The sequence below is a fragment of the Hyperolius riggenbachi genome, chromosome 8 (genome assembly GCF_040937935.1).
Source record: "Hyperolius riggenbachi isolate aHypRig1 chromosome 8, aHypRig1.pri, whole genome shotgun sequence".
NCBI lineage: Eukaryota > Metazoa > Chordata > Amphibia > Anura > Hyperoliidae > Hyperolius > Hyperolius riggenbachi.
The window spans coordinates 151,172,115-151,196,018 of record NC_090653.1 but is presented as its reverse complement, the minus strand read 5'-3'; the positions used below and the strand labels follow the sequence as shown (position 1 = coordinate 151,196,018).

Below are 23,904 nucleotides of genomic sequence, written 5' to 3'. Positions count from 1 at the left end.
TGTAAGTTTTAGAGAAGTGTGAGGAAATCCAGAATACCCAGAGGAAACCCATGCAAACACAGGGAGAACATTTAAGCTCCAAGCAAACAGTGTCCTGGCTCAGACTAGAACCTGGGACTCTAGTGGTGCAAGGCAAGAGTATCCACTACACTATTGTGTCACCCATTACTGGAATAATTGATAGGTTTTCACATTCATACATTAAAATGATGAATTAACAGACATGAATAAATCCAATATGTAATGGAATGTCACAACACTGACCCATTTCCCTGCAATCAAGGGATATTTCCCTAAAGTTATAGGCACAAGCAGAAGCCCTGATGTGCAGACAACACATTTTGTTTTATCAACAAAACAAAAATATCTATGGAAGCTGCCATTCTACTTTACTCTTTAGACAGATACATGGTCATGTCCAATAAAAGGGAAAGAAAAGCATGGAGGTAACTATTATAAAAATGTACAAGGCATTTAAATTGTATTGCTATGTAGGTTAAGCATACTTTCCCTTTGCTGCAGAAATACCAATGATCAGAGCTCACACCTGCAGAGAGCACCCAAAGGTCACACTTTTTATAAGCCTACATAGGAGAACAGTTTTATTCATAACTAACCATTTAAACTGAAACACCACTATTGCTGATATACATAGGTGAACTAAAGGGATTGCCTTGTTTATCGCAGGAACTAACAGCAAGCTTCATTTAAACTTATATACATGTAAGTATAAAAAACAAACAAACAAACAAAAGTTATTCAACATGGGTCCTAAAACACACTGAAACAGGAGTGTCCCAAGTTTGCTGCCAGTCAATGGATTAGTCCAGGTGTAGAAAATAAGTGACAAGCACCTCCTCTATTTACTCATACGTCAAAATAAGAGATTTCTAGGCAGTTTGTACTCTAGAGAGATTACAAATGCCAGTCTTGTAAATATATGCAATCTTCATTTCACTTAGCTTTGGAAATTCATAGCTTGTTGCCAACTGAAATGGAAATATACCTTTTAAAATACTAAATTATAAAAGTAATCCTCTGTTATGCAATTGCAGCAATTTTCAATGAATGTAGAGTTTCACTATAAAGCTAACTGAGCACCTGGGTGCTCCTAGGTTAGTCTCCTATCTATACACTTGTCTCCATTTTGCTTCTTCACGTGCAGCAGATAAAGTGGTCGTGCCAGCATGCAATGGAAACTGTTCCTTTGCCGTGCATTGGTTACAGCCGTGGTGCGCTATGTAACCGCATCGCACAGCGTGTAATGGAAATGAGCCCTAAGTCTTTCTGATGTGCTGCCCATTTCTCAGGCTTCTAGGGGTATGGAGAAGTAAGCAAGGATAATATGCCTACTTGTCCATATCCCTGCAAGAAAGAATGATCAACCCCAACTCTGCAACACAATTGAGTGGTCCCAAGCAACTATGCCAACACTCTGTAAACCATATATAAATTAAAGACAAGCCCGTGCTTGGTTTATTTAGGCAATGTTCCTGATAGCAGCTCTTTCATCTGTTTAGGCTCTGATTAAATGTCAGAAATTTTAATTTCAATAATTATATATTTTGGGAACATTCGAAGCACATAATTTTGCACCTTATGCAAAGTCTTACTAAGCTGTGTATAAAAATACCAAATGGGTATTCATAAAAAGACCTGCAGTGATTGTAACAGTGTCTCTTAAAGGGACTCCGAGCTGTAACTAGAATCAAAATCTGAACTTGCCTGGGGATTTCTCCAGCCCACCGTAGGTCGGGAGGTTCCTCGGCGTCCATCTGGTTCATCGGCATCACCACGCCGGCCGCCTCGCGTCATAATGGCGGCCGGTGTGACAGTACTGCGCAAGCGCAATTAAACCGCGCATGCGCAGTACTGTCAAGCCAGCCGCCGCAATGCGCCCGGCGTGGCGATGACTAACGTCACCTTTCAGGAAGGAGGCAGACACTCGGGCCCAGTGTCGCCGGGAGCCATTTCTGATCAAGGCCTGGGAGAAGAGCCAGATGGACGCCGAGGAACCTCCCAACCTACGGTGGGCTGGAGAAAGCTCCAGGTAAGTTCAGATTTTGATTCTAGTTACAGCTCGGAGTCCTTTTAAACATATCCCAAGTCCCATAAACAGTGCGTGTTTTGCTGATACCCTCAAGGGTGAGGAATCCATATTGCTAAGACACTAAGGGGTTGACCCAATTCACTTTTTCTACAAGTTTTCTCTAGGGTGATATTTTCACACCTTATCAATAAAATGCCTTTCAAACCACCAGCAAGCAAGAAAATACTCAGAATAATTTTGACAGTACTTTTTCACTTATTTTTGGTACTTTTTCATTTGCTGAAAAGTTCTTTAAAGTGAGTCTGAAGTGAATTAAAAACAAACAAAATATACTTACCTAAGGGGAGGGAAGAGGAGTGGTCCTACAGAGTCTTCCCATTCTTCTCAGTCCCCGCATTCCAGCGCTGGCTCCCCCGTTGGCAGTCTCCAACCAATGGGTCAGAGACTGCTCTCTTGACGATGCGGGAAGCTTCTGAAGTCTTTGAGAGCCCAAGTGCTTCTGAAGACAGGCCGCTGTACTGCGCATACATGACCATATGCTCTCTCGCACACCTGCGCATGCGCAATACGAAGCCACCCATCTTCAGGAGTACTCGGGCTTCCAAAGACTTACGAAGCCTCCCATGGTGGGAGATTTGAACGGGGGAGCTAGCGCTGGAATGTGGGGACCGTGAGAGGAATGGGAAGGCTCATTAGGACCCAGAGCCTTCCCACTCTGTATCTGTTTTTTTTTTATTCACTTCACGTTCTCTTTAAGCAGAAGATGAAAAATTACCTCTTAGCAGAAAACTTTGCAGAAAAAGTTAAAGTGGATCAGGCCCTAAGTGGCTATTCTGTACATAAATAAAGTCACCTGCAAAACATGCACGTTCAGTAGGACCTGAGGGCAGGTATGGGAAATGAGGTCACCGGTAGCAACCTGCACCTCACTGCAGACGTTGGTTTTCCATTTTACTACTAATGACAAACACCTTCTTCTGTATATCAGAAGAAATGCATTTTGGAGAAAGCATTCTGGCAGATTTTGTAGAAAGAATTCTATAGACATCAATGCAGTATGTAACATTACACCAATGTAAAAAAGTAAAACCTCAAAAAAAATTATAAATCTTTAGATGTGTAGAAATATCGATATCAAATGAAAGTGCAATCATACATGTTAAAAAAATGAAATCTCATTTTAGAAGGTAATTTTAAAATGGCCACCTGCCCTTGGACAAGTTCTTGGTTTATTTTGCCCATTCTGGAAGAGCAAAATGCCATATATTTGATCATATACGAGTCATTCTATGCCAATACTGCAGAATATAAGCAAACTGGAAAAATAAAGAGCCCACTGATTCTTTGTGTCAGAGGCTGGCTGTTCATCAATATTCTTCACTCTTCTTCAGCAATGAGTGGCATACCAGACCTTGGTGACTGGACAACAGGTGTGCATTACGGATGACCTGTGTAAAGTGACGTCTTCTTGGCAATATGACATCTGTATCCTAGCACCCACCTCTCCATGTGACAGGACTTACCCACAATTCCAGACGATATAAGTCACTCACATGGTTGTCCCTTTGTCCAGATGACAGTTGATGAACTGATGGTTCTGTCAGAAGTAGGTGGGTAAAAGGAAAAACAAAAGGCTACCAAATGATCATGGTGTACAATTCATGGTTAAGACAAACATGGCAGCTGCACATTCAGCAAAGCTCACTGGGTATAAGTAATTGTCATCTCCCTTTGCCAGATAACAAAAGTAATTTATTTTCTTCTTTACATCCCTTGTGACTTGTGATGCGGTTCAGAAGCACTGTCAGCTCCACTGGTCTTAGCAGGAGACAGAGTATGATTAGATGAGTTCCTGTGCTCTAAGCCCGCATGGTTATAGATGTTACTTCCAGGCTTTTCCTCTGTCTTTTCACTGTTCTTACAAACCCCATTGTAACTGCTTGCCACCGAACCATTGGAGAGAAGATCTCCTGCGTTCCCTCTGTCACTCTCCAAAGCAAGTCTATCTGATAGTTCATCCATTGGTGGCTCCTCGTCAAAGTGCTTCGGCAATGTGCTCAAGTGTTGATGAGGACTGCCTTCCTTACAGAGTTCCTAGCAACATAAAATATATTGAAGTAGTTGCATTTGTGCAATTCCCTATCTTACCTAGGCAGAAAAACATTTCCAATTTTCAGATTTATGTTGCTTTTAAGGTGACCATTACTGATACATTTCCAAGGACGAACTATATTTTCCAATCACTGCAGCAAACAAACGGAAATATTGATCGTGCCCATTAATGGCCAAAAAAACCCCACTAACCAATACAATTAGTTTACTGGAATTTTTCTGATTGATCCTATCAATCTGATCGGATTGTATAGTGCAGTGATCTGCAAACTTGGCTCTCCAGCTGTTAAGGAACTTCAAGTCCCACAATGCATTTGCCTTTATGAATCATGACTTTGGCTGTCAGACTCCTGCAATGCATTGTGGGACTTGTAGTTCCTTAAAGCAGAATGAAACCCAGCATTTCTTCTTTGCTCTAAAATATTATTTACAGCATATTATACACTACCACCATTTATTTTTTTTTACTAGAACAGCACTCAATTAGTTAAACACAGGACTTTTCAAGTTCCCTGTAGAGAAAGCTGGACGCATCCGACCTGTCAATAATGTTATCTTGTGTTTACTTAATTGTATCAAGTGAGGAATGTGACACATTCTCTGACACTGCAGACTCTCCTGAACACAGACAGTCAGAAAGCATTTCTGCTCAAAATTCAAGATGAATAAATCAGTTATGAATAAAATGCAAAGGCAGCTCTCAGAGCAAAAAAAACTGTACTTTGGAAATGTGTAATTTCTAAATGAATAATAATACTTATGCACAAAAGCAAATATGATAACCGTATGGCATATAAAAAGTAGGAAAACATGTTTTTATTGAATATTATGTCAGGGTTTTATACAGCTTTAACAGCTGGAGAGCCAAGTTTGCAGATCACTGGTATAGCGGGTTAGCAGCCGTTAATGGGCATGACTGATCATTTCTGATCGATTACCACAGTTATTGGAAATGATCGATCATACGTGGGATTGCATCGTTAATGGCTACCTTAAAGAGTATTTTAAATAAACTTAAAAAGCTGAAGGTGGATAGAGGGGATGAGTGCACATGCGGTGTTCTCCCAAATCCTTGTTACTATATTTCAGTAATCTAATCTCTCATGCTATGGGCTGAAAGAGCTTTTGCACAGGCAGTTATATAAACAAGACCCAGACAATAAAACTAACGAAACAGAAAAAAAACAAAATACGATGTCCAAAATCCTAATGTGTAAATGTTTTAACGTTTTAAGAATGTTAATATCATAACCTAAAGAGTATGTCTTTTGGACCTCAGGTACTTTAAAGAAAGCATAAAAATATCATACACAGAGCTGTGTAGCTGAGAGGAATGTTATTGACTACATGTCTATGGCATTTCCTACACTCAGGAGCTGAGAGTCAGCAGCAGTAGAGCTAAGCTGACAGACATGTGAGGCTTCTCAACTGTGACTCTCCACTTCACAATCATCTTTGAAGTTTAACGCACAACCACTGATAAACTCCTATGAATATACAGTGAGAAACAAACTAACTTTTCTATAGGTGCCCAAACATCAGGTGACTTTGGCGGCCAATCGACCAGCCAATTTGATTATCGAATTGGTTGAAAATTGGTTCAGCCAAGTGCAGGCCCAACCAATTAAGGGCCCAATTTCGTGATGAAACTGGTTGTGTTAGTTAACTGCGCCTGATGCAAGACGTCGGGCCGAAGTTGGTTGATCGGGTGTGCGGCGGTAGATTTCGGAACAAGCAACGAAACGGTGAAACCACCGCTGCTGCTCCCTTAATGTACAAATGTGCTCCCCATGTGTGCATTTATACATTACCTGTCCTGTTTTAGCCTCCACGCGGTGTCCGTAACCTCCGGGCCTCTGTACACGCCACTTGCGCATAGCATCTAATGACGGCGCATAGCTTCTGACGCCAATGCGCCAATGTCGTGTACGGAGGTTACACAGGACAGGTAATGCATAAATGCACACACGGGGGTGGGTTTTTTGGGGGGGGCACATTTATACATAATGGGGGCAGCGGCAGGGTGGATGTGGTGGGCTCAGCAGATTCCCTGAAGATTTCATGTTGAAATTGAATGGGAATCTGCCTGCAGTATATGGGCAGCTTTGACAAAGAGACAACTTTATCTCTGGCGAATCTGCCCATAATTTGATGTTTGGGCACCTTAAGTCCCAGACATTTGCAAACTTTTGATACAATCGAAAATGTTTTATTTACCTCACAAAGGCAAAGCAACCGTGCTTTAAATTATGATTTGTGCACTATGTGCTCCTGACGTCCTCCCCTCTCCCCTGATGCAACCACTTCCAGCTTTGCCCTCATACTGGATGTCGGGGACCGCTCCTGAGTAACCAACTCCTTGTCGCCCAAATGATTTGTGTGTTATGACTTGGAGACTACTTTCTTTCCCCGCTTTTACAAACTTAATGATATCCCCCCCCCCCCCCCCTTCCCTTCTAAATGTTAATTTTGTTTATACATTTGTTTCACTTAACATCTTAAAAAGAAGGTTTTTGTAATGTATTAATTTGCAACATGTATTTTTTTGCACCACCATTGGATTCAATATGGTGTGTGGGTGGAGTGGTAGGTGGCACCGAGGAGGGTACTTACTACCCCGTCCCCAGATGAGCATGTGACCTAGCATCTTCCGGATGTGAAATGGCTGTAATGCCGCACTGTCTTCCCCTTGCACCCACCCAGATTGGTTACTCCTGTTATACACGGATGCACTTTCTAACACTTTTACTATAGTGGACCACTGATTGGATTGTACCTGGTCTTTGTACTTTTTAACATGTGTTTAGTGCCCGACTTCTATTCGATGAACGTCAGCAGAAGCCGCAGCAGACAGGTGAGATTGCATGTGTGATCGCAGTGGTACGTTCCCCTTGGACGGAATGCAGTTTGCTTGTCTTTATAGACTACTGACTTCATACCTGTACTGGTGCAGAGTTGCATGCTCTATCTGTAATGTTATGCAATGGTTACATAGGCAGAAGCCAGGGGGAAAAAAACTTACATCTTCCATAGCAATTTCGCTAGCTTCTAATGAGACTTTTCTGTTCATACATTCCAGCAGGTAGTCCAGTACAGATTGCCTCGGGTGCATTCCTTTATCAAAGCGATTATACATTCCACACCAGAACCTCAAAAAGACAACAGGTTGAATATAACAGATGTAGTTTAAAACACTAAACACTACACATGATTGCATTAAAAGGATGACCCTTTGTAAAACACCTGCAAAAAAAAGTGATCCCGAGGTGAAAATAAATGAATGAGAAACAATTGTATCTATCCTCCTACTCCTAAAAGTGTATTTTTTTTATATTTAAACCTTTACAAAGTAGATTTAATGTTTTATTGTCTCTGCCCAATATCAGTCTATTAAGTGTCCCAGAGTTAAAATTCATGAACTACAACCTTTTTTTAATCTAACTCCTGCTTTTAGAAGTTGTATTCTGCAAGAAAAAATGTTTGGGCTGCAATTCCTTATTAGTGGGGGTTGCTGAAGCTGTCACTTGCATGCCTGAAGAATAAGGGCCCATTCACACTTGTGACTACAAAACACAATCACCTAGCATTGCTTTTGCAATCACACTTGCGATTGTACAGCAATTGCAATTTGCGATTCTCATTCAGTGAATGACAGCTGCAATTGTGATCACTCAAAATATGCAGGCAGGCAGAGCGATAGCAATTTTCACAAATTGCAAATACTGCAGGGTGAACGATCCCATAGGGACACATTGTGCATAACGCTTTGCTGATAGCAGGTTATGCAAAATGCCCCAGTGTGAATAAGTCCTAACCCCTAACTCTTTTAAAGGGAACCAGAGAGGACCGTACAGAAAAAAAAGAAAAAGCTTTTATACATACCTGGGGCTTCTTCCAGCCCCATAAGCCTGGATCGCTCCCATGCCGCCATCCTCCGCTTCCTGGATCGGCGGTACCGGGTCCCGTTACTTCCGGCGGACACGGCCAATTGTCCGCATCACAGCGGCTCCCTCCATACCCGTACGCATGCGGCTGCGCAGTAGGCAGCCTCATGCGTACTTGTATAGAGGGAGCGCCGTGTGATGCGGACAATTGGCCGCGTCTGCCGGCCGACTGGCGGCCATGACGGGACCCGGTACCGGCGGTTCCAGGCAGCAAAGGACGGCGGCGTGGGAGCGATCCGTGCGAATGGGGCTGGAGGAAGCCCCAGGTATGTATAGTATCTTTTTCCTGGGGCCTCTGGTTCCCTTTAAGGCAATAAAAGAAAAAAAAAAAAAAAAGAACCACAGCCTGGTTATTAACCGATCCACCAAGCGTATCCTTTAAAACCAGTCTTATTAGCTGAACGACCGTTTGTACACACGCCCGATTTAACGACCGGTCGTTTTGTAAACAAAACAAACAAAAAAAAAGAGCGTAAAGGATCAAAGTATACATGTGCTATCTTTTCACAGTGCAGTTATGTGTTAGTCATGCAAGCAGAAAACTTACTTGAAGCAGAATGGAAATGTATTCGGATGCAAGGATTTATATGCATTGGGGAGATACAAGGGATTCACAAACTCCTGCTTCCGTTGCAGCAGAAATGGCCACAATGAATGGGTATTTTCATAAACTCTGTTGAAGTAAGATTCAGTACAGTTAATAATCAAATACAGCCAAATATGGTCTTCTATACTAAAAATCTATTACAAATATGTTTCGATCAATTAAATCAAAACCAAATATTCAATTAAACAGCACTGGCGCCCTAGTATGATAAACGCTTTTATCATACTAGGGCGCCTCTTTCCTCCGTTGTGCTAAGCACCGGCAGAAAATGGGTCAATATAGATAATGGAAATACAAAGTTCCCCTTTTTCTCCTTTATATCCAGATTTTCTCTTCCTTTATAACCAGAAAACCTGATTCCTAACAGAAGTGCGTGTGCAGACCACAACCACTGCCCACACTATAGGTGGCCACACACCATTAACTGCTTCCTGACCGCTCCACGCCAATTGGCGTGGACGCAGCGGCAGCCACAGGACCGTACAACGGCAATTGGCGTGAAGTCCTGGGGCGGGGTTGTGCGAGAGATCACACACGGATCTCCGCCTGAATGACGGAGCTCCACTCCATCAGTCTCCCAATGGCGATCGCCGCTAGGAGACAGTTAGATGGCAAAACCACCGTCTATATACAAAGTACAGTGCTGCGATCTAAGGCAGCGCCGTACTGGGGACAGCTGTGTGACACGGCTATCCCCCTGGGAGGCACAGAGAGCGATCGTTTCTCATAGGTTGACGTCTATAGGAGCCAATCGCTGGGATTGGCTGCCAGGGAAGGGAAGGAGGGAGATAAAAAAAATGCAGACATGTATTTAAAATAAAAAAAAATAAACTAACACCCCAGCAGCAATCAGAGCCCACCAACAGAAAGCTTTGTTGGTGGGCAGAGAAGGAGGTGGGGGGGGGGGGAATCACTTGTGTGATGAGTTGTACGGCCCTGCAGCGAGGCCTTAAAGCTGTAGTGTCCTAAGTTGCAAAAAATAACCTGGTCACCAGAGGGGTGTAAGCCTACGGTCCTCAAGTGGTTAAAAGATCCAATTTTACACCAATTCGTTAATCACAATCGGTTGTCCCGAAAAAAATCTAAAGCTTTTTTTTCATTCAAGAAATTTGATCTCCAATTTTTATTCGAAAAAAAAAATTTCGGGAGTGCTGGATTTTTCTGATCAATTTTTATCAAAATTGTATGGTGTGTGGTAGATTTACTTGATGTACAGACCTAAGCATTTTTTTCTTAATTTTCAAGAATTTTTTTCATAATTGGGGAAAAATGTAACATGTGTGTGGTACATTGGTCGGATTTTTTAAATGGTACAGTCAGTCATAAAAATTGATTGCAATTGAATTGAAAAGATATTTAAAAAATGTATGGTGGGGGCCACCTTAAGGCACCACCCACACGTGCTTCCAGATCAATGTATATTTACAACCTTCGGTTAGTAGAGGATTTCTGGCAGATCAGCTGTTGCTGCAGGGCACCTGAAGTGAGGCGATGCAGGACACCTAAAGCGACATTTATATGGAGGTTGCTATATTTAAATCCTTTTAAACAATACCAGTTGCCTGGCGTCCTGCTGATCTTTCTGGTGGTCAGTAGTATATAGATCACATACCTTAAACAAGCATGCAGCTAATCTTGTCAGAAAGATCTGATCTGCATGCTTGTACAGAATCTATGGCTAAAAGTATCTGCAGGACAGCTAGGCAACTGGTATTGTTTAAACCACTTTCGATTTCAGGACATGACTCCCGCATCCTAATTTTTCCTCAAGAGTCCAGGATGCGAAAGTCACGTCCAGCTAAAAGCCTCTGCCCACACACTTGCACGCGCACTTGTTGCTTGTGCACGTGGTCATGCTTGGGCACACATTCAATAGTGAATCATTACTGCCAATCATTCATGAATTTTTAATTTCTTTATTTTTATTATAAGGTACAAGTTAAAGTGTCACTACCAAAAAAAATGTTTGTTTTTCCTGTAGGGAAGTGTTAACCTCTACCTAATTAACACCTTGTGTCACCCATACTTGGCCTTGAAGTGAACCTTAAAGGAATACTTAAGTCAGCTTAAAAAAATGACTTTTACTCACCCGGGGCTCTCCTCAGCCCCCTGCAGCTGAACGGTGCCCTCGCCGTGTCCCTCCGATGCGCCTGGACTCGCCAATGGCCACTTCCGGTTTGGCCGTCACCGGCCGACAGGCTGGGAACGCGACTTATTAGCCGCGTTCCCGGCCGCAATAGCATTATAGAGGGGGCGCTATTGCGGCCGGGAACGCGGCTAATAAGCTGCGTTCCCAGCCTGTCGGCTGGTGACTGCCAAACCGGAAGTGGCCCCCGGCGAGTCCAGGCGCATCGGAGGGACACGGCGAGGACACCGTTCAGCTGCAGGGGGCTGAGGAGAGCCCCGGGTGAGTAAAAGTCATTTTTTTAAGCTGACTTAAGTATTCCTTTAAGCCAAAAAAAAAAAAAAGCGTTTTACTCACCTGGGGCTTCCAATAGCCCCCTGCAGCTGTCCGGTGCCCTCGCCGTGTCCCTCCGAGCCACGTGTCCCCGCCGGCGGCCACTTCCGGTTTCGCCGCCAGGACCAGACAGGCCAGGAAAGCGAATAATCACTCGCGTTCCTAGCCTGTCGGGTCCTGCCGGAGAAACCGGAAGTGGCTGCCGGCGGAAACACGAGGATCGGAGGGACACGGCGAGGGCACCGGACAGCTGCAGGGGGTTATTGTTAGCCCCAGGTGAGTAAAACTAATTTTTTTTTGGCTTTGGAGTAAATTTGTCCTGGAGTAAATGCGTGGTAATTTGTGTTTTACTTTTTATGTAGTTGTCACTTACTATATTCTAACAAGTTTTGGACTAGTCCATTTTCTCATAAGGTATTCTCAGGATTTCTTTTATTTTCTAAAGTACTCCTTGAATAGAATTGGCACAGTCCAACTGTCAGAATAGTGCACGGGTGAATAGGCAGGCCGGCTGGCATCTTGGAATACATGCTTGCCAGGGAGTGCATTTGAATCAATTAGAAGAAACTTTAAAAATCCCCCCATGAGGCAGTGGACTAAATCCAAAACTTGTCAGGAAAAGGAAAAAAAAAATCACTCACTTAAGTTCCAACCGTTCCTTCTGGGAATTCCCAAGAAAGTTCCCAAACTGGCAGGAATATACATGGTCATGAATTTCAAGTAAGTATTTCTCACTGAATTCAAAGGCACATGGGAACTGTTCCATCAGGTGCCATACACACTCCACAAATTGTGTAAATACTGGAGACACTTCTTTAGGATCAACATCTAAATGGCCACATCTGCAGGAGATAAAAAGGTCAATATTGATCATAAGTATTAGTACTGACACAAAGATTAATGATTATTAAAGCGAACCAGAGACGAAGCACCCTCATGTATTTTACCATATACAGTATATCAGTGGGAACATTAGAGAAAACACCTACCCTGCTCTCTGTTTAATCCTTCAAGGCTCAGCCTGCTCGTTATCAGACCTGATAAAATCCCTGACTGAGCATTCAGTCTGGCTTTGCTCAGGAATCATTATAGCTGAGTCTATCTTCTCTGATGTCTTTTCAAGCCCAAGCCTGCCCCCCTTCTGGCTCTGCTATAATGATTCCTCCCTAATGCTGCTACTGCCTATAGAGTTTGCCCTAGTGGCTGCAGCTCTGGTGCTTTGAGTCATCCAGTAGAAGAGTGCAATATAAAATGTTCTGTGTCTTGTCTGTGTCTAATAAAGCTTTATAATGTATAACAATAGATGTACTGTAGCTTTAATAAAAAGGGACAGTTACTGCAGTCTGTGAATTTCTGTTGCGCACATGTCACACAAATTTACATTCCTAAACACAGAGCTGTGGAGGAAGGAAGGGGACTTCAGTCGCACAAATACTATGGGGAAAACATTGAAATTACCCATGTTAACTGTGTCTGTATAAAAAAGCAAGCTTGCTCATAAATGTTTAAAAAACAAACAAACAAAACAAAACAAAACAAAAAAAACAACATACCTTTGAGAGAACTTATGCCCCAGGGATATCCACTCTTTTTCAATAAGTACCTTTATAGAAAAAAAATACATCATACAATATTTCCATTCTGATTTCATAGATAGATTGCATAGTATGTATAATAAATAGTATTTGTAGATATGTTCTCCAAGCTCTATTCAGTCACAGCCAACAGATCCTCCCATCTGAGGTCTCTATTGGGGAAGGATGCAATAGTAATAACAACAGGCAGTCTTGAGGGTTTGCAGTGAAAGTGAGGAGGAAGAAGTTCTCTGATTATTCTGCCTCAGCTGCTGTGAAGTAACCACCTTGCAGATTCTCAGGGGAATCGCTCCTTTTTAGAAGGCTAGGTTCACACTAAACCTAAAAATGGACCTCGGATCAGAGGAATCTATCGGATTGAATCCCTCCACACACTGTACACAAGTTTTCAAAAGATTTCAACAATCTACTGAAGATCTGTGCGCACTTCCTGCAAGGTCCCCAGTCCGTCAGTCCACATTGCCCGTACAGAGTGCAGGCAGCTCATCTGTCCACCAGCTCATGTCTTCTCTCCACCACCAGCTCCCCTCCCTGTGTCTTCTCTTCCGGGACTGCTGTCCACAGTGACTAAATGCTAGAGGCCAAACACTACAGACCCTGTGGCACGTTCACTACAGACCTCTAGAGTTTGGCCACTAGCGTTTGTCACATCACACAGGTGCCCCGAGAGAGAACAGACTGGATAAAGCCCTAGCGGTGGAGAGAAGACAGGGGAGAAAGTGACGGTGAGTGTAAGCTAGGTTACTAGTCACAAAATCAAATGCTGCCAGTGACGCACTCCTGATCCTCTGCCTATTGAAATCTTCCACCTGGTGAGATTGGCCGAATCAATCGATTTAAAACAAAAATAGATTGCGAATAGTTTGTGGCATTCATTTCTAATAGATTTGTTCAAATGATCGAATTGGCCGGACATCGATGGACAATCGAGCAGAGTATGGCCACCTTTAATCAGGGTTCACACTTGTCGATGTGTACGGCAGTGTTTCTCAAACTTGTCCTCGTGACTCCTCAATGGTGCATGTTTTGCAGGCAGTCTCACCTATGCACAGGTGGGGGGTTAATTAGTGTCTCAGCTACAATGAATCAACCTAGCTGAAACACTTAGTACCCCACCTGTGCATAGATGAGGCTGCCTGCAAAATATGCACTGTTGGGGAGTCACGAGGACAGGTTTGAAAAACTCTGGTGTATGGAAAAAGCAAGCTTTTTTGCATGCAAAATTTTCAGACACCATGTGTGTTTGACTGTGATACAACACACACTGTTTGCTGCAGAATGTAATGATTGCTAATAAGAGAAAATGCTCGGTGTGTAAAATTATGTTGCATGATGCAGGTTTTCTGTAGCATGCCAAACTCAAATCGTCCTCCTCCGATGCGCCGTTCCCCGCCGCCGGCACCGGGCTAATTATTCTTCTAACTAGACGAATAGAACGGCAGCTGTGACTGCGCGTGTTCGCTCGTGCGCTCATCAGCGGGAGCTTACTGTGCAGGCGCAGTACGAACTTTTCTTGAATAATTAGCCTTGTGCCGGTGGTGGGAAACGGCGCATTGGAGACGGACGGCGCATTAGAGCTGCAGGGGCCGATAAAAGCACCAGATAAGTGTTCGTTTTACCTTTTTTTTTTTTTGGTACCGGAGAACCCCTTTAAAAGTTCAAATGCGAAATCGCATGTAGGAAATAGCAAGCTATTTTGATAAGTGTGAGCCCTGCCTTGGGAATGTAGGAGGGAAAGAGGCTGCACACTACTGTGTTATGGAAAATGGCAGGTCTGACCAGTAAAACAAGCAGGGTAGTGCTGAACGAGGCAGCATTAGCATCAGTGTCTATTTTCCCACTTTTAGGGCTCAGACACACTGTAAGCATTTTTCTGAGTGCTTTGTGGCCTCCAGAGCTTTCTGAGAGATTTAAAAAAAAAAAAAAAAACGCCCCCCATTGACTTCCATTAAAATCGCGTAATTTTACCGTGATCGTGATTTTACTGGAAGTCACTGGGAGCATTTTTAAAAGCCCTCAGAAAACCGCTTGTGTGTCTGAGCCCTTTGTCTTTAACTGGGCTTTAGCTGCAACTGATTTTTGATCAGAGACATAGGAAACTACTGATTATATTTGCTGAACTTGTTTGTTTCAAAATAACACAAGATCATTAAAATAAATCACTTCATATAAAAACATTGAGTTCCACCCAGTTAATAAAAACCCAGATTATCTCACCATAAAGCCTTTTATAGTTCTATAAAATGGATCCAGGAGTATGCCAGCAAGAGAGCAGACCTGAGCCGTGCGATCCCAGCCATCCGAGCAGTGTACCAGCACACTGGCATTGTCGTCTCTTACTGCCTGCAGAAGAAGGTGGGAAAACTGGTATTAGTTATTTTTCTTTAATAGTGGGTGTACTCACACTCTGCTCTGTAAATGTATAGGAAGACAGCACCATAGCCAAGATGGAACCTTTAGGCCACCTTTATGCAGTACTAGCAGTTCTGAAGTCAGTAAGCCACAGTTGTTACCCCTTTCTAAAACCACAGACTAAACCTATGGACTTGTACAAGTGTGCACAGTTAGGGGGCGTTGCAGTAGAGGGAGGGTAAAGATCCACAACTTGCAACGTTCAAGTTAAAGCAACTGCAATTAAAGAGGAACTTGAACCCAGGATTGAACTTCATCCCTATGAGTAGCTGATACCACCTTTCCCACCAGAAAGCCTTAATTTTTCTCAAATAAATCATCATGGGAGTCTGTATGGCTGCTATTGTGGTGAAACCCCTCCTACAGTGTGATGTCATGACCTTTATCCTAACAGTTTGCTGTCTTTGAACCTTGTTGCACTGTGGGAAATCAATCAGTGTAAAGCAAGCACCCAAGGAGGGGAGAAAAAGATAGATGTGCTATGGCTTGTAGCGTCTCTGCACTCCAGACGTTCCAATACTTCCTCCACAGTCAAGCTAGCACCATCCGTAGTATTCAAAGCTCTTTATTTTTCTTTAAAAAGCATGACAAGCTTATCACAGCGACAGCAGCGCTGTTTCGATCACCAGATCTTTCTCAAGCTGTACAAAGTTATGTCACACCATATCAGCAACTACATGCCTTTAAATAACCCCCTCGATATCCCTTCACCAATCAGAGTCAAGTACCTGTAGCCTATCGGATCGCTCAGGCAGCAGTGTGGACCAGAAGGAAGACTACAACTTCTAATATTCAAATCCGGACATCCCATAATGATGTCCACAACGTAACCTAAACCCACCCCTTCCTTGCACTGTGGGAAATAACTTTTTCCAACTGCCAAGCAAGCAATATCTCCCTCTGTGCATAGAACTCTCAGCAACAAACATTCCGCACAGATTGCCAATAGTGATAAATGTCAGAATGTAGATCAGAGAGAGGAAGGATTTTACAATGGGCAAACACTGACTAAATCTATAAATGAATGAATTAATATTGTAAAAATAAACAGTTTTATTCATTACTAGCTGGTTACCCGGCGTTGCCCGGGTATGTATTTGGCTGGTGTCGGCTCCACCCACTTTTTCTAACCCTAACAATTACTCAGTGACCAAGTTTGTGAGCTTTGTGGTCTTTGGCATCAATAATTTGCATTGAAATGAAAAAATCTGATGGGTTGTTTGTGGCTCCACCCCCTTTTCTGAATTTCAACCCCAGTCACCCAATGACCAACTGTACCAGGTTTGAGGCCTGTGCCATTAACAGTGCAAGAATGGTAGCAATTAAATATTCCCTTGAAAAGCAATAGGTGAAGCTTTATACACTTTTGTAGGCTTCACCCACTTTTCTGAATATTAATCCCATTCACTGAGTGACCAACTGTGCAAAGTTTAAGAACCCTCCCATTAACAGTGTAAGAATGGCTGCAGTTTAAATTTTCCCAGTGAAATTTGTATTTGTCTCCACCCACTGATGACCCGGCATTGGCCGGGTATGTATTTGACTGGTGTTGGTTCCGCCCACTTCTTCTAACCCTAACGCACAAACACTCAATGACCAGGTTTGTGAGCTTTGGGGTCTTTAGCACCAATAATTTGTATATTCCCATAGAAATTAAACAAATCAGATTGGCTGTTTGTGGCTCTGCCCCTCTCCAGCATTTGAACCCCAGTCACCCAATGACCAACTGTAGCAGGTTTGAGGCATCTGCTATTACCAGTGTAAAAATGGCAGCAATTTAAATATTCCCCTTGAAAATCAACAGGTGAATTTTGATTGCCTATTATAGGCTCCACCCACTTCCCTGAATATTAATCTCAGTCACCCAGTGACCATCTGGGCAAAGTTTGGGAACCCTGCCATTAATAGTGTAAGAAGGCCTGCAGTCTACATTTTCCCAGTGAAATTCGGTTTTGGCTCCGCCTACTTTTTGTACTTTTTGTAACCTGGACATACAGTCCCTCAATGACCAAGTTTGTGCGCTTTTGGGTTCCTGGCATCAAAATTGTGTGAATGGAAGCAGTTTATCCCCCCCCCCCAAAAAAGCAAATCTGATTGGATGTTTGTGGCTCCACCCCTTTAGTGAATTTGAACCACAGTCACTTGATAACCGACTGTAGCAGGTTTGAGGCCTCTGCCATTAACAGTGTAAGAATGACAGCAGTTTCAATATTCCCCTTGAAAATCAATAGGTGAATTTTGATTGGCTCTTGTAGGCTCCACCTACTTTTCCGTATATTAATCCTAGTCCCCCAGTGACCAACTGTGTCAAGTTTGGGAACCCTGCCATTAACAGTGTAAGAATAGCTGCAATTTATATTTTCTCATGTAAAAAGTTGTTTTTGGCTCTGCCCACTATTTCTAACCTTGACATACAGTTACTCACTGACCAAGTTTATGAGCTTTGTGGTCTTTGGCATCAGTAAGTTGCATTTTACCATTGAAATTAAACAAATCTGATTGGCTGTTTTTGGCCCACTCCCTTTTCAGAATTTTAACCCCAGTCTCCCAGTGACTGACTGTCCCGTTTCCACTATCGCGGTTTCCGCCGCGATTCCGCAGTTTCCCCGCACATGAATTGCACGGGGAAACTCAGCCATAGGGGATAACGGCACCGCGGCCGAATCGCTTGCAGGAGCAATTCGGCCGGAACCCCCCGCAGAATTTGCGGCGGAGGCTGCAAATCCATGGGATTCGCCTGCGATCCCGCCCACCCGCTCAGTGCCGACGTGCGTCTGCGAGACGCACGTCGCACTAGTGGAAACGAGCCCTACCAGATTTGAGGCCTCTGCCATTAAGAGTGTATGAATGGCAGCAATGTAAATATTCCCCTTGAAAATCAAAAGGTGAATTTTGATTGGCTGCTGTAGGCTCCACCCACTTTCCTGAATATTAGTCCCAGTCACCCAGTGGCCAACTGTGTCAAGTTTTAGAACCCTGCCAATAACAGAATGGCTGAAATCAATCTAAAAAATCTGATTGGCTGTTTGTGGCTCCACCCACTTTAGTGAATTTGGACCCCTGTCACCCAATAACTGACTGTATCAGGTTTGAGACCTCTGCCATTAACAGTGTAAGAATGGTAACAATGTAAATGTTCCCCCTTGAAAATCAATAGGTACATTTTGATTGGCTGTTTTTAGGCTCCACCCACATTTCTGAATATTAATCCCAGTCACCCAGTGGCCAATTGTGTCAAGTTTGGGAACCCTGCCATGTAAAAATTAAGTTGTTGATGCCACACACTTTTTCTAACCTTGACATACAGTCACACTATCAAGTTTATCAGCTTTGGGGTCCTTGGTATCAATACTTTGTATATTCCCATTGAAATATTCTGCCCTCTTTCTGATTTTTAACCCTAATCACCCAGTGACCAACTGTACCAGGTTTGAGGCATCTGATATTAACAGTATAAGAATGGTAGCAGCTTAAATATTCCCTTTTAAAATCAAAAGGTGAATTTTTATTGGCTGTTGTAGGCTCCACCTACCTTCCAAATTCTTAATCTCATTCACCCAGTGACCAACTGTGCAAAGTTTGAGAACCCCGCCATTAACGCTGTAAGAATGGCTACAGTTTATATTTTCCTAGTCAAATTTGTTTTTCGCTCCGCCCACTTTTTGTAACCTGGACACACAGTCACTCAATGACCAAGTTTGTGAGCTTTCAGGTTCCTGGCATCAAAAATGTGTGAATGGAAGCAGTTTATCCACCAAGGAAATCTGATTGGCTCTTTGTGGCCCCGCCTCTTTAGTGAATTTGGACCTCAGTTACCCAAAGACAGACTGTAGCAAGTTTGAAGCCTCTGCCATTAACAATGTAAGAATGGCAGCAGTTTAAATATTCCCGTTGAAAATCAATAGGTGAATTTTGATTGGCTGTTGTAGGCTCCACCCACTTTCTTGAATCTTAATCGGATTCACCCAGTGACCAACTGTGGCAAGTTTGAGAACCCTGCGGTTAACAGTCTAAGAATGGCTGCAGTTTGCCTTTTTCTATTTAAAATGAATGGCTGAAATGTGATTGGCTGTTTTTTGCTCCGCCCACTTTTCCTGGATTTGTAACCTCGGTCACCAAGTGACCAACTGTGCCAAGTGTGGGGACTCTGGCTTGATTACTGTGAGAATGGCAACCTTTTACATTTTTTTCCATTGACTTGAATGGGTGAAAGCTGATTTTAGCTCCGCCCACATGTGCAGGGGGGCCGCGAGACCCCAGAACATATCATCCCAGGTAGTAAGGGATTTGTATACCAAGTTTCGTTCAAATCGGTCAAGGCGTTTTCGCGTGTTCACATACATACATACATACATACATGCACACACCAACACACATACCTCCAATTTTATATATATAGATTTTATTTTCACTACAGTTCCTCTTCAACTGCATACATATGTATGTGCTGAGTGCAGTGTTTTTTTTCGGTGGTCTTGTGCTCACTTTAGGAGATGTGATTTGACAGTGGCCATCGTTCACCAATGTGTCTCATTAGGAGAGATGATCAAAAAGATGCTGATAACTCAGCTTACAAGCAAATTTAATGCAATCAATATGGAGCTATGTGACCCAAATTTCTCTATGTATGTAGTCCAGAAATAGGTTCATAAATTTTACATACTTTTGCAAGAAAAACGGAAGCATCCATTATAGCTTTGATGTGGCGCAACCAACCAGAATTCTCCAGGATAGTAAGGAAACTGCTCATAGTGGCGTTCTTCTGTTCACAAGCTTGGAGAAAAATAAAAATGGCATAAATTATAGCTTTTGTCCAAGTAAATAAATGAGTAAAGGAATTCTTAAGGCAAATAAAAAAAAAGAGCTCAATTTACCTGGGGCTCCTTGCAGCCCACCGCCCCCCCCCCCCCCCCAGAGCCATCCTGTGCCCACGACGTCAGTCTGAGTCCCTCTGGCAAGCTTCGGCGACCCCTGCCAAGCTGGCCGGCCATGCCTCTCTGTGGGCGGGAGCGTTCTGCACATACGCAGTACATGAAAACAGCTACTGTGCATGTGCAGAGTGCTCCCGACTGTGGGAGTGCGATCATTGTGTGCACAGAGCTCTGGGCGGCGACCAGCTAGCTTTGCAGGGGTCACCGCTGCATGCTGGAGGGAGTCAGACCGACGTAGTGGGCACAGGATAACTCCAGGGGGCTGCAAAGAAGCCCCAGGTAAGTTCAACTCTTTATTTTATTTTACTTAAAGAGAACCCGAGGTGGGTTTGAAGAATATTATCTGCATACAGAGGCTGGATCTGCCTATACAGCCCAGCCTCTGTTGCTATCTCAAACCCCCCTAAGGTCCCCCTGCACTCTGCAATCCCTCATAAATCACAGCCACGCTGCTGACAAACGGCTTGTCAGAGCTGGCTGTGGATTTTCTCTATAGTGTCAGTCTGCTGCTCTCCCCGCCTCCTGCAGAACTCCAGTCCCCGCCTGCATCCCTTCCCTCCCTGCTGATTGGAGGGAAGGGACGGGGGCAGGGACCGGAGCTATGCAGGAGGCGGGGGAGCAGCTGAGACTGACACTACAGATGTAAACACAGCCTCACAGCACAGCTGTGATTTATAAAGGATTGCAGAGTGCAGGGGGACCTTAGTGGGGTTTGGGATAGCAACAGAGGCTGGGCTGTATAGGCAGATCCAGCCTCTGTATGCAGATAACATTCTTTAAACACACCTCGGGTTCTCTTTAAGTCTTAACAAAAAAAAACAGACAAATGTAGTGCATCCTACTTGGTGATGGTCCCACCTTATAGCACCTGCAATTTTATTGTGTCCCACATGTAAATACTCCCTTCATAGTGCACTCCAAAGGTGGTCCTGTAGAGATCAGCACAGGTAATAGTGTTGGGGAAGTATTATAGCCGCCACTCCCCAAGCTATTGTTCTTGCTTCCGTGTCCTGTACTCCAGCCAGCCTCCTCTGCAGAGGAAGCTGTCAGGGTAGGACTGATTAATGCAGAGAAAGCTAGCTGAAGCAGAGTAGCATGTACTGTCAATGGAGAAGAAGGGATGGGGTGGTACAGTACTATATACAAATGGCATTACAAAAGCAAGCATGACAAATTAACTTTTTAACCCTGTGTTTGTACACAGGTCAAGAGGACATAAACTGCATATGGAGGAAATGAGATAGATTTCCTGTGCAGAAAGGGGTTCTTTAATCTTTATAGTAAGAGTTGGCTGAAATCTGAAAGGGGGCAGGATCCTCTTCTTTGCAAAACTGCGCAAAAGGTGGAACAGCGCATCACCAGGCCGCCTCCGAATGGCCTCAAATCAGAGCCCCCCCCAGAAACTGCAAACGCACCTTGAACCCAATCCTTTTCTTACATTAAAGGACATTTCACAGCTGTAAATGTGATGTATAAGTTGGCGGTGATCCAGTCAAGTGGAAAATGTTACTCTTGTGTTTTTTTGTTTTCCATTTAAACCTCTAAACTTCTGTGCAGAGATTTTTTTTTTGCAGCTTACATAACTTAAAGCAGCAGGGACAGCCATACTATCCCAGGAAAAACACCACATATGTAAGTAGATAAATACTTGTTCTACTTCATAACATATGCATTGTACTGTCCATGTTTTTATTACTGTGAAATGTGTATAGTAAATAAAGAGAAACCAGTTACAGGCATTTTCCATCTTTACCACCTCTGACTGAAGCCAATCCTGATGTAATTTCCTCCCTTACTCTTTTTATTCTCCTCCTGTACTAGAAACTGCACTGTCATATCTAGCTTGCTTTGTAAACACATGTGAGCACAGCATAGATTGTATTTCAGTAGCTTCTGCAGAGGGGAGAGATGTATTTCCCTTCTCAGCGTCGTGTTACACTGAATGGCCCTCAGCCAATCAGTGAGGAGCAGGAATGGGAAGTACTTGGGTATTTAAGTACTTTCAAGGATGAGCGGCTTTGTACTGCATATGTGCAGTATGGAGCTGCACACCTTTGGAAGTACTCAAAGACCAGAGTCCTTCTAAAGCCTTCCCGAGGAGATCCAAAGGCTTCTTAGATATTAAAGTGGGATCGCTGCAACGGGCCCTAGCAATGGAACGAGGGAATGCAGAGAAGACTGGGAAGGCTCTTTGGGATCCATAGCCTTCCCTCTTCTTAGGACAGTATGTAACTTTCTTTTTTTGGCCTGCTACAGGTACTCTATAATTGTGCCGCTTCTAAGACAAGTGCAGGTCAATACCTGAAGACAGCATTTTTTAAAGCAGACATTATTTCCACTGAAATTTATATGACCAAATGACAGCAATAAAACTTAATGGACATAACCTCAGGCTGTGGGCAGGATTCGCTTTAAAGGGAAGGTTCAGGGAGGTGAGCAGTACAGCCCGGCGGACGTCCGATGACGTCAGCGCGCCCGCGTGGGACGCAGAAGTGCCAGGCCTTGGAGCGCAGAAGAGCCCGACGTGGCAGCCGGCCTGGCCAGGTCGGGTCGGCCACCGGAGACCACCGGGAGCCTGCAGAGCGGCGGCGAGGGCACCTCCTGCCTGCCACAGGCTGGAGAAAGCCCCAGGCAAGTGGAAATTGATTTTTATTTTTTTACTCCCCTCCCTGAACCTTCCCTTTAATAAAGCAGTAACATACCATACCTTCTAGGAGCTTTTGCTGGCTTCCTCTCATTACATGGATATTCTCAATCCCAATAAACTGGAAGTGGATGTTGGGGTAGTTGTCCTCATTTTCATAGCCCTTCCCTGCAGCCCTGTTTGCCATTGCGTTCAGCTGTTAGGAACACAAAGAGGATGAGAAATTAAAGCGGATACTTCTGTTTATGGCAGAGATTGATAGCAATTAATATTTATTGACTATATTAGTCAATAAAATGTAACTGGATATTATATCTGTACAACCACCAGCAGGATGTTGATTTCAACTGTGTCAGTCCGGAACAGGTTAAAGGTACACTGAGCAGTACCCCTGGGTATGCATTTAGGAAACCCATGTCTAATTAGTTGTGCCCCCTCACTCACCCTCCCACGTGTTAACCTCGGGGCCTTATAGTTCTTGAGATTCAAAATGCATTACATCAGCTACTCTGTCATAAGTCGCGCTGTGACCCCCAGAACAGGAAGCCTGCAGGTCCTCTCTGCACATGCGCAGGTTTCCTGGCTTCTTCCTCCTCTGTTCCCCTCCCCTCTGCTGCGTGTCATATGACGCTGTTCCGGGGGTCACTTTTCACAGAGTCGCTGCTGTAATGCATTTTGAATTTCAAGGTCTGGCAGGCACCGAGGTTAACGCAGGGCAGTGTGACTAGTGAGGGGGTATAACTAATTAGACGTGGGTATGCTTAAATGCAAACCCGGGGTACTGCTCAGGGTTCCTTTAAGCATGTCAGGTTATACAGAAGCAAGGCATTATTTAATGCTTTAATTTAATCTATGCAAAAGGAAAGTAAGGGCAGGGGGTGCAAACCATTTCAAGACGGTCGCTCTTTGAGCACATTGACAGTAACATTGACATGTCTTTGAGGCCCCCGAATAAAAGTTTGGGTGATGGTGTAAGTTGAAAAATAGTAAATTTGCTCAACTTCTCAATCACCTCTTGCCGGCAGACCCAAACTACTAAACGGTCCCAATACATATGAATGTAGTACCCTAATACAAGTGTAGAAAGGTAAGACCACGTCTCCATCATAGAGTTCAATATACCGAAAAGTCTTCCGGGGGCAGCCAAATCG

The 23,904-nt window shown here is 43.7% G+C and overlaps 1 protein-coding gene across 1 annotated transcript in view; it reads right to left on the bottom strand.

Moving 5' to 3' along the window:
- Positions 1-3,780: 3,780 nt before the first annotated feature.
- The window catches only part of MTMR8 (myotubularin related protein 8), a 61,282-nt gene continuing 41,158 nt past the window's right edge, over positions 3,781-23,904 (bottom strand). The window contains exons 7-14 of the mRNA XM_068247532.1: positions 22,817-22,949; positions 19,842-19,951; positions 14,984-15,109; positions 12,725-12,774; positions 11,813-12,013; positions 8,654-8,779; positions 7,185-7,311; positions 3,781-4,144 (exon numbers count right to left, since the gene is read on the bottom strand). Coding sequence (XP_068103633.1) covers positions 3,815-4,144; positions 7,185-7,311; positions 8,654-8,779; positions 11,813-12,013; positions 12,725-12,774; positions 14,984-15,109; positions 19,842-19,951; positions 22,817-22,949 — 1,203 coding nt within the window. The 3' untranslated portion in view covers positions 3,781-3,814. The remainder of the gene's footprint in view (positions 4,145-7,184; positions 7,312-8,653; positions 8,780-11,812; positions 12,014-12,724; positions 12,775-14,983; positions 15,110-19,841; positions 19,952-22,816; positions 22,950-23,904) is intronic.